An 18,074-nucleotide genomic window follows, 5' to 3' on the forward strand; every position below is an offset into this window, starting at 1 on the left:
CTTTATACTCTGGAACAGCAGGAACTGGACTTGGTTACTTTAACACTGCTCACCAAAAACACAGTCGCTTCTTAAAGACATTAATCATGCAGGAACGTGTGCCAGTTATTTATGTAAACTCTGGGAAAGAGGGGAGGGCAGAGGAAGGTTTTGCAATCATGAAAAGAATGTCTCATGACTGCAGCGTACACAAACCTAAGTCATAGCTGCAGACTTTGAAAAGCATTCATTAAATTACAACAAGGTCTTTGTGAAGAAGTATAATTCAAAGTTGTCGTGGTGAGTGTTGCAGTCAGTAGTCTATGTTCCCATTCCGATACAATACTGCTTTTATATGCGGAGTGTTCTTTAGCAGCAATTCTCTCAAATTCGTTAATCTTACCCCATAATGACATTTACTTCAAATATCAACAAGTCTGTGTGTCTAAAGGATACACTTAAATGACTAATATTGCTTAATGTGATTAAGTTATTCTGTTAGATACACAAAATTGGTTTTGGTCCTATTATGTTAATACTGATAGTTGGTGAAGAATGAGTGTGTTGTGCTTTGTACAACCACTTCCTGGAAGAATTTTCCAACAGATAAGATCACATAAGACTTTCAATAATGCTAGTGTTTTACAGTATGTCTCCTCTTATCAAATTTTGCAATGATTTAACATTTTGTGTGAAATGAACCACCACATGCAAGAGGTGGTGCCAGATCATTGCTGCCACACATCAATTGTAGTATAACTCATAGCCAAGGTGTGGATAAAGCATTGGTGCCATTGCACACTGTCCTTGAGGCAGCTGCAGTGGGGAAGGGACCATCACACATCACCTTCTGGAATGTCAGTGTGACTCTGTTGGTAGTACTCTCAACTCTGAGTCAGAAAGTTGTGGATCAAATCCTACTCCAGGCACAGTGCAACATTCCCTAAGTACTGTACTGAAATGCAAGATCAAGTCTTTGGAGTGGGACTTGAAACCACAACTTTCTGCTTAAGAGGTGACCACTGAGCCACAGCTGCCACCTCAGTCTCAGATGGACGCCTCCTTCTAAATGTAAGGCAAGAGAAGTTTAAAGCTAAAATTGCAGATGGTATAATTTGAGGAGCATGATTTAAAACCTTCACATCACCAGTGGATGTATTCAATTTTTGGTTCCTTGTGTGTAATGTTGATGCTGTTAAATGCACATGATACAATGTTAGTTTGACAACCTATTGTGCCATGTGTCATAGAAAGAATTACAACTCATGATGCGTAATCACACTTAGCTTTATTATCAGTGGGAAATGTGGAGCAGTCCAGGCACCTCTGCCAAAAGAGAAAGGAGAAATCTGATAGTGAGTCACTAGAAGGCAAATATGGTACAGACTCCAGTCATAAATTGCTTCTCAAGTAAGGGTTTCCTTAATCTGACCCAGGGGGACTGTAGGAGGGAGAGCATTCAAAAGGTTAAGTGCATTAGGCCTTTGCTTCTTATAGCAGTCAGGTCAAAGACAGCAAAGAAGCGGCTTGGATCAAATTGTTATTCACTCAGCCAAGCAATATTGAACAAAGAACAAAGAACAAAGTACAGTACAGCACAGGAACAGGCCATTCGGTCCTCCAAGCCTGCGCCGATCTTGATGCCTGCCTAAACTAAAACCTTCTGCACTTCCAGGGTCCGTATCCCTCTATTCTCATCCTATTCATGTATTTGTCTAGATGCCTCTTAAATGTCTCTATGGTACCTGCTTCCACCACCTCCCCCGGCAACAAGTTCCAGGCACTCACCACCCTCTGTGTAAAGAACTTGCCTCGCACATCCCCTCTAAACTTTGCCCCTCTCACCTTAAACCTATGTCCCCTAGTAACTGACTCTTCCACCCTGGGAAAAAGCTTCTGACTATCCACTCTGTCCATGCCGCTTATAACTTTTTAAACCTCTATCATGTCGCCCCTCAACCTCCATTGTTCTAGTAAAAACAATCCGAGTTTATCCAACCTCTCCTCATAGCTAATGCCCTCCAGACCAGGCAACATCCTGGTAAACCTCTTCTGTACCCTCTCCAAAGCCTCCACGTCCTTCTGGTAGTGTGGCGACCAGAATTGCACGCAATATTCTAAGAGTGGCCTAACTAAAGTTCTGTACAGCTGCAGCATGACTTACCTATTTTTATACTCTATGCCCCGACTGATGAAGGCAAGCATGCCGTATGCCTTCTTGACTACCTTATCCACCTGCGTTGCCACTTTCAGTGACCTGTGGACCTGTACGCCCAGATCTCTCTGCCTGTCAATACTCCTAAGGGTTCTGCCATTTACTGTATACTTCCACCTGCATTAGATCTTCCAAAATGCATTACCTCACATTTGTCCGGATTAAACTCCATCTGCCATTTCTCTGCCCAAGTCTCCAACCGATTTATATCCTGCTGTATCCTCTGACAATCCTCATCACTGTCCGCAACTCCACTAACCTTTGTGTCATCCGCAAACTTACTAATCAGACCAGCTACATTTTCCTCCAAATCATTTATATATACTACAAAGAGCAAAGGTCCCAGCACTGATCCCTGCGGAACACCACTAGTCACAGCCCTCCGTTCAGAAAAGCACCCTTCCACTGCTACCCTCTGTCTTCTATGACCGAGCCAGTTCTGTATCCATCTTGCCAGCTCACCTCTGATCCCGTATGACTTCACCTTTTGTACCAGTCTGCCATGAGGGACCTTGTCAAAGGCTTTACTGAAGTCCATATAGACAACATCCACTGCCCTTCCTTCATCAATCATCTTCGTCACTTCCTCAAAAAACTCAATCAAGTTAGTGAGACACGACCTCCCCTTCACAAAACCATGCTGCCTCTCGCTAATAAGTTAGTTTGTTTCCAAATGGGAGTAAATCGCATTGAGGATCATTGAGAATCATTTCTGTACTTTGCAGAAAGTATTAGTATATTTAGGAAAGAAAGGATAAGCATTTATACATTTAATGAACGTGACCTAATTTTTGTTGACTTATCCAATGTCATTTGAAATTTCCTGTGCGTGGTTTGTGATGAATTAACTGTTCTCAGTTGGGGTTGTAATGATGAGCACTAAAACTGGCCTCAACATCATTGATTTAGAGTGTGGATAAATAATGTAGGTTATTGCTTCAACCCCTTCTGCAACAATGGAAGTGTGGACTTCATGTGAGAACTATATTGAGGTACTCTGCATGGTCAATACTTACTGTCAAGACACATCTGAATGCTAGCCATTTGGGTCAGTGGGGACACCAGCTGTGAAGAGTTGGTGGCTTCAAGAGAAACGGTGGGGAGAAAAATTTCCATTTAAAAAATGACAGCTAAGTTAATTTTAAAAATTCTGCTGTGCTACCATCAGCCAAACCATGGTTTGATTATTGAAGTGCCACTGGTGTAAACTCACATCAAAATTATTTGCACCAACCATATGATTATTATGGTCAGTCAAACTCTGGAAATATTCATATAACCGTACCATGTGAATAAGATAATCCATCTCTACATTACATTTCAGTGAGATCAGATTTCATTAAAATAAGTATGCTTTCCATATATTGCAAAATAACAGATGGTGAAGGATGCAAACCATCATTTGGTTTGGATTTTCAGATGTGCCTGAGCAATGGGTCAGATTAAGGAAATCATAACTTGAGATGCCATTTGTGACTGGAGTCTGTGCCATATTTATAAAACTGATGTAGTCCTTTAACATGCTTTATACCAGCTACATTCACAATCAAGTAATGGAAAAACCAGGCTATTGCTGAACATAAAAATTCACTAATCACTTTGCAGAAGTTCACATCTAGAGTAAAGCCAATAGGCACGAAGCAGAAGGTCATACAGAACAGTCTAGATTGGAGCAAGACTTGTCTTGAGGCTAGTTGAGGCTGCAAAGCAATTTGATTACACAATATGTAGTTATTTTATGTTATTTAGCAAATGCAGTGAGTTGGTGAAAGTAGTCATCTTGGATAAATAAAGATAACCAAAGCAAAAGGTAAATTGTGACTCATAAGAGAAAAAGCTAGGTAGTTTGAAACAGATGATGATTTGTATTTGGGTATTGGGAGCACAATAAAAGGATTTGCTGATTGACACGAAAGTCAACAGTTTGGCAAACAGTGAAAAGCACTGTAAACGATTTCAAGAAGATATGGATAGTTTGTAAAATGACTTGACAAGTGTACGTTGCAGTTTAATGCAAAGTCATGTGAAGTGATGCATATTCGAAGGAGAAATAAGGATATGAAATGTGCAGTCAAAGGAAAGATGCTAATGTGTAAATGTGCAAATGTATAGATGCTGAGAAGGCAAGTTACTACAGTCAGGTTCTGATGACAGGTCACAGACCTGAAACATTAACTTTGCTTCTCTCTCCACAGATGCTGCCAGACCTGTTGAGTATTTCCAGCACTTTTTGTTTTTGTTTCAGATTTCCATCATCTGCAGTATTTTGCTTTTTATTGATATTACCACAGTCAGGGTTTGGCGGGGTCTACGGAAATGCTTTGTGGCATATTCATCGGTGTAGGCAAACAGGCAACACTGGTACCTGATCATGCTGGAATGCCATCTTTCACGCAATACTCTGCTGTGATTGGAAGGCTTCTGAAGAACCTTCTAGTAAAGTGGTTAGACATTCAGTCACACCTCATTGTGCTGCCACTGGAAGTTCAGCTGGTGCAGACATCACCAGGAAGGGGATCCTCCACTGACAATGACTGCCAAGGTGAGATTTTCTACTTTTGTGCAGCTATTGTAGATGCGGGCAGGAGAGCACAGACCTCCTGGCATCCTTCTACCTGTCCCCTTTTTCCTCTAAACATGTCCACTTTGAAGGCTTCCTAGAGGCAAACCCTCTATTGCCAACTAAGGGAATTTTTTTCTGTTTTATTCATTCGTAGGATGCTGTTGTCACTGAGAAAGCTGGCATATATTGCCCAGCTCTTGTTGCTTTTGAGGCTTGTGGCAAAATAAATACACCAGGCAGTCCAGATTATAAAAGCCTACATGCCAAATAGGAACAAAATAGCACTACAAGTAGGGCTTTTAAAAGGCCTAATTCACTTACCTTGAAAGCGTCTGCCTTTTAAATATCCTCCCACCCTACAGAGCCCCTACCATCCTGAGGTCTTTTCCGCCACCAGATTTCATCTCAAATATATTGCTCAAGCACACCTGGAGCATTGTGTCACTCTTGCACTTGGACTTGTATGCTGCTATTGTGAAGGGTAATAACAGTCGCGAATAGGACGGCATGTCAACTATGCTGCACACGTGATTTACCTTTGGTTTTGTGGAAGTTTAACTGCCTATGCCATTCAACAGATAGTGTTCAAAGTTAATTATTTAGCATTTAACATTTAAGTATTTAACATATTCCTTTCAATTCAAAATCATAGAATGGTATAATACAGAAACAGCCCATCAACTCTACTCTGGTGTTTTTCTCCACCTGAACCAATTAATCTAATCCCACTCTCCTGCAATAGCATCATAGAAACATAGAAAATAGGAGCAGGAGTAGGCCATTCGGCCCTTCGAGACTGCTCCGCCATTCATTATGATCATGGCTGATCATCCAACTCAGTAGCCTGTTCCCGCTTTCGCCCCATACCCTTTGATCCCTTTAGACCCAAGAGCTATATCTAACTCTTTTTGGAAAACATACAATGTCTTGGCCTCAACTGCTTTCCGTGGTAGCGAATTCCACAGGTTCACCACTCTCTGGGTGAAGAAATTTCTCCTCATCTCAGTCCTGAAAGGTTTACCCCTTATCCTTAGACTGTGACCCCTGGTTCTGGACTCCCCCACCATCGGGAACATCCTTCCTACATCTACCCAATCAAGTCCTGTTAGAATTTTATAGGTTTCTATGAGATCCCCCTCACTCTTCTGAACTCCAGAGAATATAAGCCTGACCGACTCAATCTCTCCTCATACGTCAGTCCTGCCATTCCCAGGAATCAGTCTGGTAAACCTTCGCTGCATTCCCTCTATAGCAAGAACATCTTTCCTCAGATAAGGAGACCAAAGCCGCACACAATATTCCAGGTGTGGCCTCATCAAGGCCCTGTATAATTGCAGCAAGACATCCCTGCTTCTGTACTCGAATCCTCTCGCTATGAAGGCCAACATACTATTTGCCTTTTTTACCACCTGTTGCACCTGCATGCTTACCTTCAGAGACTGGTGTACGAGAACACCCAGGTCTCGCTGCATATTCCCCTCTCTGTTTATAGCCATTCAGATAATAATCTGCCTTCCTGTTTTTGCTACCAAAGTGGATAACCTCACATTTATCCGCATTATACTGCATCTGCCATGCATTAGCCCACTCACTCAACTTGTCCAAATCACCCTGAAGCCTCTCTGCATCCTCTTCACAACTCACCCTCCCACCCGGTTTTGTGTCATCTGCAAATTTGGAGATATTGCATTTAGTTCCCTCAGCTAAATCATTAATATATATTGTGAATAGCTGGGGTCCTAGCACCGATCCCTGCGGTACCCCACTAGTCGCTGCCTGCCATTCTGAAAAAGACCCATTTATCCTTACTCTTTGTTTCCTGTCCGCCAACCAATTTTCTATCCATCGCAATACACTACCCCCAATCCCACGCACTTTAATTTTACATGCTAATCTGTCGAAAGCCTTCTGAAAGTCCAAATAAACCACATCTACTGGCTGCCCCTCATAAACTCTACTAGTTACATCCTCGAAGAATTCTAGTAGATTTGTCGAGCATGATTTCCCTTTCATAAATCCATGCTGACACTGCCCGATTCTATCACTGTTCTCAAAGTGCTCTGCTATAAAATCTTTGATAATGGACTCTAGAATTTTCCCCACTGCCAACGTCAGGCTGACTGGTCTATAATTCCCTGCTTTCTCTCTACCTCCTTTTTTAAATAGTGAGGTTACATTAGCTACCCTCCAATCTGTAGGAACTCTTCCAGAGTCTATAGAATCTTGGAAGATGAGCACCAATGCATCCACTATTTCAAGGGCCACTTCCTTAAGTACTCTGGGATGCGTATCATCAGGCCCTGGGGATTTATCGGCCTTCAATCCCATCAATTTCCCCAACACCATTTCTCTACTAATACTGATTTCTTTCAGTTCCTCTCTCTCACTAAGCCCTGTGTTTCCCAACATTTCTGGTATGATATTTGTGTCCTCCTTTGTGAAGACAGAACAAAAGTATGCATTTAGTTGGTCAGCCATTTCTTTATTCCCCATAATAAACTCCCCTGTTTCTGACTGTAAGGGACCTACATTTGTCTTCACCAATCTTTTTCTCTTCACATACCTATAGAAACTTTTACAGTCAGTTTTTATGTTCCCTGCAGGCTTGCTCTCGTACTCTATTTTCCCCTTCTTAATCAATCTCTTGGTCCTCCTTTGCTGAATTCTAAACTGCTCCAAATCCTCAGGTCTGTTGTTTTTCCTGGCAAATTTATATGCCTCTTTCTTGGATCTAATGCTATCTCTAATTTCCCTTGTAAGGCATGGTTTGGCTACCTTTCCCATTTTACTTTTGCACCAGACAGGGATAAACAATTGTTGCAGTTCATCCGTGCGCTCTTTAAATGTTTGCCATTGTCTATCCACCGTCTTCCCTTTAAGTAACGTTTCCCAATCCGTCATGGCCAACTCGCGTCTCATACCCTCGTACTTTCCTTTACTAAGATTCAGGACCCTTGTCTCAGAATCAACTACGTCTTGATGAAGAATTCTATCACATTATGGTCGCTCGTCCCCAAGGGGTCTCGCACCACTAGATTGTCAATTATTCCTCTCTCATTACACAATACCCGGTCTAGGATGGCCTGTTCTCTAGTTGGTTCCTCAATGTATTGGTCCAGAAAACCATCCCGTATACACTCCAAGAATTCCACCTCTGAGGTATTGTGACTAATTTGATTTGCCCAATCTATATGCAGAATAAACTCACCCATAATTACAGATGTTCCTTTATCGCATGCATCTCTAATTTCCTGTTTAATGCCATTGCCAACATCACCACTACAGTTTGGGGATCTATATACAACCCCCTCGAACATTTTTTGCCTCTTAGTGTTTCTCAGCTCTACCCATACAGATTCCACATCGTCAGAGCTAATATCTTCCCCCACTATTGCGTTAATTTCCTCTTTAACCAGCAATGCAACTCCACTGCCTTTTGCTTTTTGTCTGTCCTTCCTAAATACTGAATATCCCTAGATGTTCATTTCCCATCCCTGGTCACCTTGCAGTCATGTCTCCGTAATCCCGACTATATCATACCCGTTTACATCTATTTGCGCGATTAATTAATCCACTTTATTGCGAATGCTTCGCGCATTACATAGAATGTTACTCTGCATTTAATCTCATCTATGCACATAAACATTTATGTTTTTAAAGAGAAGAGATTAAGGCTGGGACAATTCACGCAGTTGCATGTTAGTTCTCTCAGTATAATATTGTCCCCAGACCACATGCCATTCTCACAATTGTAGAAAGCAATATATACCTAAGTGAAAATGACTAAAAAGCCCCCCTTAATCCTTTTCGATCCTTTTTATCCCGGGATTCAGTACAGCAGCTGAGGACTTTGGGATTGTGAGCCACGAAGACGAGGAGATGCTGCTGATGCTGTAAGCAGGGCAGACCTTCAGATCACAGTGCTGTGAGGAACAAATAAAATGTCACCCAACGTCTGCTTGATTTGCTTTCTGTGTTTTGGCTGTCCAGCTGTAACAGTCTGCTTGTGTCCTTCCCAATGCAGCTGTACCTTCCAGAGTCACAGTGATGAACTCAAGACAAGGTATCTCAACAGTTCAAGTTTAGTCTTAGATTGGAAGGGGCAAATAATTATTTGACAACTCATAATGGATATTTGTACAATGGATGGTCTCCTTTCTGAAATTCCACACTGTTCAACATATTTACTTGCAAAGAGGTTCATTTTGGTCGTGTCCTTTTAATCTGTTTTGAGTGACTATATTTGTTGATTTCATATCTGGGATACTATTAATGTATATGCATTTGTACTGTGGTAAATTGTAGAATATCATTGTGTATTTTTGGAAATATTTTACAATATTCAAAAAGCACTGAGGACTATTTTGTTGCGTTTCAGTTTCTTAAATCCTATGCAGAGTGTTTAATATTGACCATTACATTTTATTTTTTTTAATACAATTTACTTTGTACTTCATCTATCTATATTAGTCTACAGTACAATAAAGCAAAATGATAAATATTGAAATAATATTCAATTCAGGAAATTATTATGCAGTATTTCTGTTGGTGTGATGTATCGTATTACAACAATAAGGTCAGAGGTCATTCATCCCTAGCTGTCAGACTCATCCATTAGCTCTTAATGATCAGTCGAGATTTTTCTATCACCCTTGATTAATAGTGAGGTCACGTATCCCTTCATTAAGACACTTGGATTTAGATTGCACTGCCCATTGTGTATATTACTGACAAATACAGACAGTACATTTTGGTGGTAAGTGAGAAAATGAAAGAGAAAATAAAGAAAATTAAGCTAGATTTTTCATTCAGGTGGGAAGATGTAGTAACTCCAATGGAATCTGGTGAAAACGTCTTGAAGAATCGTTTCACCAGCTTCCTGCCTTTACTGCTTTTGGCGTTTTTCACCTGAAGTGACATCAGGTTTATTATAATTACTCATAAATGAGGAAAATACATCTTATGCTACGTTTCCTGCCATTTGTGCCTTAGCAATGCTTGGTGCAAGGGTGCCTCTATGTCCTTAGCATCGCATGTTGTTCTCAGCAGCAGAGCGGGTACTTGAAAGGCAATGACACTTTTTAAGCCAAATGTTCTACAGTTGATAAAGAAGCCAGCAGCCAAGCTTGACAGTGGCAGACCTCCATGGCCAGCTAATGCCCAGTCTCTGCCCCCTGACAGAGGCTGGGGATCCCAACCGAAAAATGCAAGCAAACTCTGGTCCTGGAAAATCAACTGGAATCAGGGGCATATTCTTGTGATGGGTGAAGATCTTGTCCCAAGGATGTGCTGAGATTACGCAGTGACAAAAAATCCCAGTCACTGAGTTCATGGTGGCATTGCTTAGCCTTTAGTTCTCTTAACTGTGTGTGGATGTACTTTGTAAAACAGAACTTGTTTGTACGAGAATATTTTAATGATTTTTTTTGGAGTTAATAGCAGCAAGTTGTGCTGTAATATTTGTAAATCATTTATGTATTATCTGTTTACCAAAATGTCAAAAAGAGCAAGTGCTTCTGATACAGATGGTGGATTTAAGATCAGATCAAAAACACTGCCTTCAGACTCCTCCTAAATATTCTTCTCTTTGACCATGTCCTTCAGTCTCCCTTCCTAAATTTACTTCTTCTTCCTGCTCAGTGCTCGCTTCATTGAAGGTTAGAACACTCTATGAAAAAAAAATATGTGCAGAGTACTGTATGAAAGCAATTTATTACTGTTGTTATTATAGTGTGCTACTGAATCATCCAAGATGGCCCAGTTTTGGTCACTGCTCAATGCAGGAGCAGCTGATTTCAGCTAAGGCTCGATTACAATCGGCATCACTTTCCCTGTGTTAGGGAGGGTTAAATCAGTCAGGGTTCTTCATTTTTCTAATGCTGAAGTGAATAATATGAGTATGGCAAACAGATGAAGCTAGGATCTGTCTCAGCTCTCATGATCCCTGCCCTTTACACTAGAATAACCTGCTGCTCGGCATTGCCTGGGTCCAAATTTGAAAATGACTATTTGCACACGATACAGAAGGACTAGGAGCACTTATAGACAGACCCTCTTCGCATGAGGCAGTCTTCAAGAGAAGACAGGAGAAAAATGGAGCAACAAATAAATAGACAAGTGGCCATGTTGCCTTCTGTCATCTTATAAACTTGCTAAATTATTTTCTAGGTTGTAGAGAATAATTAAACAAAGGATTTTCTTTACTTTCAGGACTGTGCTGTGTAACAACCCAGAAATGACCCTGATTCCAAACAATATTCCAGCTGAAACTTTAAAACTGGTGATTGAGAAAACATTAATCAGGCAAGTTCCCACACAAGCTTTTTCTTCTGTCTCCAGTCTGGAGTGCCTTTGGCTGTCTTGTAACTCCATCAGCAGCTTTAATGAGGAGAGTCTGCAGGGCCTGATCACACTGAGGGAACTTCATCTGGATGGCAATGCCCTTTCAACCTTTCCATGGGAAGCCCTTTCCTACTTGCCACAACTCTGGCTCCTCGATTTACATGGCAATGTCCTTCGATCATTCCCCACCCAAGCAGCCAGTTACTTCAGAAACATCACCTACCTGGATTTATCGGATAACAGGCTGACCACACTGTCCTCCAAAGTGATCTCAACATGGCTGACTGCTCCAAAGGTGACTATTACAACTTCATCGACTGACAAATCAAAATTTATCGTAGGTAAGCATAAAGAACATTGGTTCTTTCTCAACTGTGTTGTTTGCTGGAATCATTTGTAAACAAATCCATCAATAATTTGCTATCCAAATGAAAGGTAGATTTTTAGCTGAATTATTGTCACAAAACTCCACTAAAGTAATATATTTGGATTGGTGATTAATTTCTTGCTAAGTTAGCAATTTTGGAGAAAGCTGCCATTTCACATATAACAGAAATGTACTATTCTCATGTTACATACTCTGTTCAAACTTTTCAGCATAATAAATGTCTCTCTACTATCTTAGAGTCATCGAATCGTACAGCATAGAAACAGGCCCTTCGGCCCATCGCGTCCATGCCGACCATAATGCCTATCTACACTAATCCCACCTGCCTGCATTAATTCCATATCTCTCTATGCCTTGCTCATTCAAGTACCTGTCCAGATGCCTCTTAAATGTTGCTACTGTTCCTGCCTCCACCACCTCCTCTGGCAGCTCATTCCAGATACCCACTGTTCTTTGTGTGAAAAATGTACCTCTTTGATCCCCTTTAAACCTCCTCCCTCTCACCTTAAATCTATGCCCTCTAGTTTTAGTCACCCCTACCATGGGAAACAGACTCTGGCTATCTATTCTATCTATGCCTCTCATAATTTTATATACCTCTATCATGTCCCCTCTCAACCTCCTTCACTCCAGGGAAAACAGACCCAGCCTATCCAATCTCTCTTTATAACACAAGCCCTCCAAACCAGGCAATGTCCTTGTGAATCTTTGCTGCACCCTCTCTAGCTTAATCACATCTTTCCTGTACTGCGGCGACCAGAACTGCACACAGAACTCCAAATGCAGCCTAACCAACATTATGTACAACTGCAACATGACATCCCAACTCTGATATTCAATGCCTCAGCCGATGAAGGCAAGTATGCCATATGCCTTCTTCACCATCCTGTCTACCTGTGTTGCTACTTTCAGGGAACTATGTTCTTGCACCCCAAGGTCTCTCTGCTCAACAACACTCCCCAGGGCCCTGCCATTCACTGTATATGTCCTGCCCTGGTTTAACTTCCCAAAATGCATCACTTCGCACTTGTCTGCGTTAAATTCCATTTGCCACTCCTTTGCCCACTTTTCCAGTTGATCTATATCCTGTTGTAACTTTAGACAACCTTCTTCACTGTCCACTATACCACCAATTTTGGTGTCATCTGCAAACTTCCTAATCATGCCCCCTACATTCACATCCAAAACATTAGTATATATAACAAACAACAGAGGGACCAGCACAGATCCCTGCGGCACACCACTGGTCACCCGCCTCCAATCTGAAAAACAACCCTCCACTACCACCCTCTGCCTCCTATCACCAGGCCAATTTTGTATCCAATTGGCTAGCTCACCCTGGATCCCATGTGTTCGAACCTTCTGGACCAGCCTACCATTCGAGACCTTGTCAAAGGCCTTGCTAAAGTCCATGTAGACAATGTCCACCGCCCTGTCCTCGACAATCCTCTTGGTCACCTCCTCAAAAAACTCAAATAAATTTGTGAGATATGATTTCCCATGCACAAAGCCATTGTCTCCTCAACTTAGCTGCTTTGAATTACTTGACTTTGGCCTGCTTTGGTTAAACTTGTTTCTTGCTAAACTCACTAAACTATCTTCATGTTAATAAGTTTTAAAGAACTCTTCAACATTTTAACAAGTAAGTTCATATTCGACAACTCCAACCTCCTGTTCGGTGAAATCATTACTCTTGACAACTTTTGTATTTATCGCCAGCACTGGCTCCACTTCCCCTCTGCTACTCATAACATTATCCCGAATGACCTTGAATAACTTGTCACTCAACCTGGCTATATCCCCTGACAGTTCTGATAATTCAACTAATCTCTTGGATCTTTCCCTCACCTACAATCCCAATTCCTAACCTGTATTTGTCACCTCACCACTGCACTATTGCAGTACCTATGTCAGAGTAACCTATAGTAAATCTTTGTACTTTGTAGTTTGTCCCTGTCTTGGTGATAATTTTCAATTTTGCCATCTGGACAGTATCTGACAAACAGATCATTGGCCCATTGTAAACTGTGCCTGACTTTGGTTCTATTGACTTCAATAACTAACTCATTGCTCAACCTACCTGCATCCCTGATAGTCCCAGTTATTCAATTAATCTCCTAAATCTTTTCTGATAATTATTTGCTACCTTTCCCTGATTTATTGCTACTTTAAGTTGTCCTATTTAAACCCAATTGGCCTGCTGCAAAAAGATCACAAAAAAGTCATTGACTTATGTTTGAACAGGTATTATTTAAAGGTCAGACAGTCAGAATGAATTAAATATTACAATAGCTTAAATTCATGTTTGGAGATCAAAACCAAATAATACTTGTTTGGATATAGATCATCTTATTTGCTGTTGTCTTATTACCTGAAGATAGTTACCATATCTCTATTAACTAAAAGTTTTAACTTATTGCTGCTGCAATGGAATTTGAATTGGAAGTTATTATTGTATTAGTCAAAAGTGGTGTCAAAACAAATCTGAGTTGTCACATTGTTGGTACTGTGTTCATTCATAGCTTATTAGCAAGGGCAAACCAAGTTAAAAAATGATACTGCTGCAATGCAAAATAATAGAATATTATGGACCCTAATTTCTTAATTATGGTTCAGACCACACTGAAGAACCTACCAGCGACGTTTTCAATTGTTGGTTAAAAAAACACTGTACTGCAATATTAATATGCTTTCGCATACAGTACAACCATTGCTGACATTTACCACACAATAAATTAAGAGTGTGAATAAGTTAATGTAATTTTCCAGTACAATTTTATCACAATATTTAATTTTTGAAGTATCTGTCTCAAATAGAAGAGGCGATATAGATGTAAAATTAGTTAAAGCCACACGCTTTTCTGTCAAAGATTGCTGTGACGGCACCTGAAAGCAAATTAATATTGTAATACCAATAATTAAACACAGTGTGGTTGCAAGCATCAGCTTGTATATTCATGTAGCATTTTGGCTGCATCACCGATTAATTTTGCTATATTCAGGAACAGATACTGCTACATGAACAAAGGGGATCGTTTTAACTTTTTTCTTAATCCTTTTAAATTTCAGGGTAACGCAACTTCCTTCTCAGAAATATCCTTCTATTGTGTTATATAGGATATAGAATAATTTATCCAGAAAGGCCACCGGCTTAATATCTTGCATGTGCTGAGTTTAAAGGCCGGCTCGGGTCTGCAAATGAAACCCAACCAAGCCCAACAGAACCACATCCAACCCCAAGCCTGGCCCGGCCCGAGTCCTTTCATTTTTTCCCACCCCCGACCTGGCCATCAGTTAACCTACCTTCCATTTTTCACTTTTTGTTGCTTATCTGCACAAGCTTAAAATAACTGTAACAAAACCACCTTTCAAGTCCAAAAAGTACTTTAACATTGGAGCCACTTACCGGAGGTGGTGATACAGCGTGTCCAACCCGGCCTGGCCCGACCCGAGCCTGAATGCCGGACCCGGAAGTGCGACCTAACCTAACCCGAACCCGACACATGTCGTCGGGTCCCATCAAGTTCAGGTCAGGTAGCCGGCCTTTAGCTAAGTTAGCCAATCTCAGGTAGCGTAGCAATGAGAACGCGACAACTGGGCATGGCTTTCCCAGCCAGGGCAAATGTCAGCCGGGGTTCCTGCTCCTAATCAGTGTTCAATGTTGGAAAATGTACATATGCATGTCAGGTGAGGATGTGATGCCCTCCAGAGTGTAATAGTTTACTGAAGCTTACTGCATGACAACTGATTAATCCCTTGGGTTACCAGGTACCAGATACTTTTTGAACCATTCTCTAAGATAATAACTCATATCAAACTTCAGAAAAGAGCTGAAAACTGTGGTGGGGGTGACTGGAAGAGTGTGGAATCTGGAATTAGAGTGTACATATAGTATTTTTAAATAAATGTATATTAAAATGGAAGGATTTATATCCAACAATTTTGTAATCCTTTCACCTCAACAAAATATGCAAACATGTTCCTATCAACAGGACTACACGACAATCCTTGGAAATGTGACTGTAGATTGTCAGAACTAGTTCATTTTGTTAAGATGCACAATCCAACTACAGCATTGATGAACCCTGGATTGACATGCTCTGGGCCAGAAAACCTCTCGGGAACTCTATTCAGCAACATCGAGCTAAAAAAGTGCCAGAGTCCTACTATTCACCCTGCAGAAGCTGAAGCGACTACAGTCGTGGGGAGCACTGTCTTGCTGCATTGTGTGGCTACAGGGGTTCCCATCCCCAACGTCAGCTGGAGTAGACTGGATAATATCCTGCTGAATGGTATAGGTAGGTTTTTGGTCAAATAAGGTCATTTTTTTAACTTTTAAAGCATACTAAAGAAACAGCAAGCTACAATATGTAATAACTGTTATTTACTTACACTCATTCTCAATAAACTTAGTGATTACACCCTTCATTGAGCCTTCACTGAGGATGTCAACACATTGATTATAGCCAGCAGACCTGATGAAAAAATACGGATCAAGAATAGATCTTATGAACCATATGGGCACTTGACTGCAACCACTAGAGAATAATCTAATTTTAGATAATTTTAAAACATTCAAGTTTGCTGCTATGGTTTAATAACTTTTGATCCCCATAATTAAATCACTGTCTTATAACCACAACCAATATTATTGCATAATCTATGTGTTTTACATGTCCATAAATGGTGCTTTACTTTTAAAGTTTACTTCAAACTATTGCTAAGAAGCAAATGTTTAATTCAACTGTTCCTAATAGGCTTTTCTTTTACTTAAAACTTTGACATTTCAATATGTTCTAGGATTAAGCCAATTAAATAGGACTAAGGATTGTAATTTAGCGTAGAACATATGAACAGGAGTAGGGCATTTAGCCCCTCGAGCCTGTTCGGCCATTCAATTAGATCACAACTGATCTGTATCTTAACTCCATCTACCTGTCTGGGTTCTTTAACCCTTAATTCTCTTGCCAAACAAAAGCTTATCGATAGATTTCCCAGTATAATTTGCCTGTAATATTTTGTGAAACATGCCAGCTGTGGCAAATGATCATGGCCTTGAAATACCGTTGTGCAATACAACAAACATTAATTTGAAATATATCTTGTCTGTTATTTTTAGTTGCCTGCTTAAGCTGTCTTTTTAAGGCCATTGTTCAAGAACTCCTCATGGGAAAGTGGTCTTAGGAGGTAAAGCTAAGTCATTGTAACTTCTCAGAAATTTGTGAAGTCAATCAAAGAGCAATTGTAACTTGTAAATTCCAGGCTTCAAGTCAGAAGAATCCATCATGAAGTGAATGTCATTTTCTCTCTTTTTTGAGATTGTTTTGCATCCAAAAAGGAGAGTTACAAGGTTCGTTGGACAATTTCTACATACAAAACTGGTAGATGAGGAAGAACAGTAGGCACATTTGAATGGCTTTAATTTTTAATATAAAAACAACCGTGTTAGGAACTCCTGTCCCAAATATTATCTGGTGTTTTGCAATCGTTTGTGTTTTACAGTGATACTGGACAATTCTGACGAGAGATTAAAGTGGTCTACACTCAGTCTATCAGCTGTATCCTATCAGGATTCTGGTGAATATTTGTGCAGAGCCAATAATTTGGTGGGTACATCAAATGCTTCGATTTCCCTTCTCGTGGTGAACTCTGCTGTTACATTGGTACCGATCAAAAGCACATCCAAAAGAATGTATGTCAGAAACATGAGGAATCAAAAGGCTGCAGTATATAAACAGAAGCTGATGACCAGGTATGTGAGTACCCTGACCACCACGGTGTCACCAAGGAGCTCCTATGTTATAGGTAGGACAGATTACTTTCTCATGCGTCATCAGCAGATTAAGTCAAATGAAGATGCGTCAGAAATCGTTTCACAGAGTATGAATCCTCCCAAAGTTAGTGGCTTGTTGCAAAATCGAAGAAGTGCTGACGATCCCAAAAATATTACATCCAGTCCTTCTTCAACACCACCAGAACCAGACTGTCTGGTCAGAACTGTAAGAGTTATAGGGGGCACCTATCATAGCGTTTCCCTGGCTTGGAGATCCCCTAAGGCTACAAACATCACCATTTTTAGTATTCTATATACTACTTTTGGTGAAAGGGACATGCGCAGAATAAATGTGGGTCCTGGAAAGACAAAATTCACCATTGATGGTTTAATGCCACAGACCAAATACATCGTTTGCATTTGTATCAAAGGACTCATGCCCAGGAAAGAGCAGTGTGTGATTTTCTCCACAGATGAGGTGGCGAATGCAAGTGGGACACAGAAACTAATTAATGTGGTGGTGATCACTGTGGCCTGTGTGATTGTGGTCCCTCTCACCCTCATTGTCTGCTGTGGGGCCCTGAAGAGGCGCTGCAGGAAGTTTTTGTTTAAGCCCCCGGAAGAGGACTACCAAAACGACTCGTATGTCACATTTGAAAGCCTGACAACAGGGCCCAAACCCAATGGCAGTGAAGGAGAGTATCTGACCCGCCACATTAAGGATGAGTCTAATAGACTTCTGTCACCGAGGTCCAGTTTAGATTCTGAAGAAGCAACAAACAGTGAAGTACAACAGAATGAATATTTCTGCTGA

General features: G+C 40.8%; 1 protein-coding gene across 1 annotated transcript; it reads left to right on the top strand.

Annotated features, from left to right (window-relative positions):
* Nucleotides 1-8,698: 8,698 nt before the first annotated feature.
* Nucleotides 8,699-18,074, top strand: lrit1a (leucine-rich repeat, immunoglobulin-like and transmembrane domains 1a). The gene is made up of 4 exons (XM_068020313.1): nucleotides 8,699-8,820; nucleotides 10,968-11,440; nucleotides 15,480-15,785; nucleotides 16,990-18,074. Exons 1-4 carry the CDS (start codon nucleotides 8,699-8,701, stop codon nucleotides 18,072-18,074), a joined length of 1,986 nt encoding a protein of 661 aa, XP_067876414.1.

This window comes from Heterodontus francisci, chromosome 42 (genome assembly GCF_036365525.1).
Source record: "Heterodontus francisci isolate sHetFra1 chromosome 42, sHetFra1.hap1, whole genome shotgun sequence".
Lineage (NCBI taxonomy): Eukaryota > Metazoa > Chordata > Chondrichthyes > Heterodontiformes > Heterodontidae > Heterodontus > Heterodontus francisci.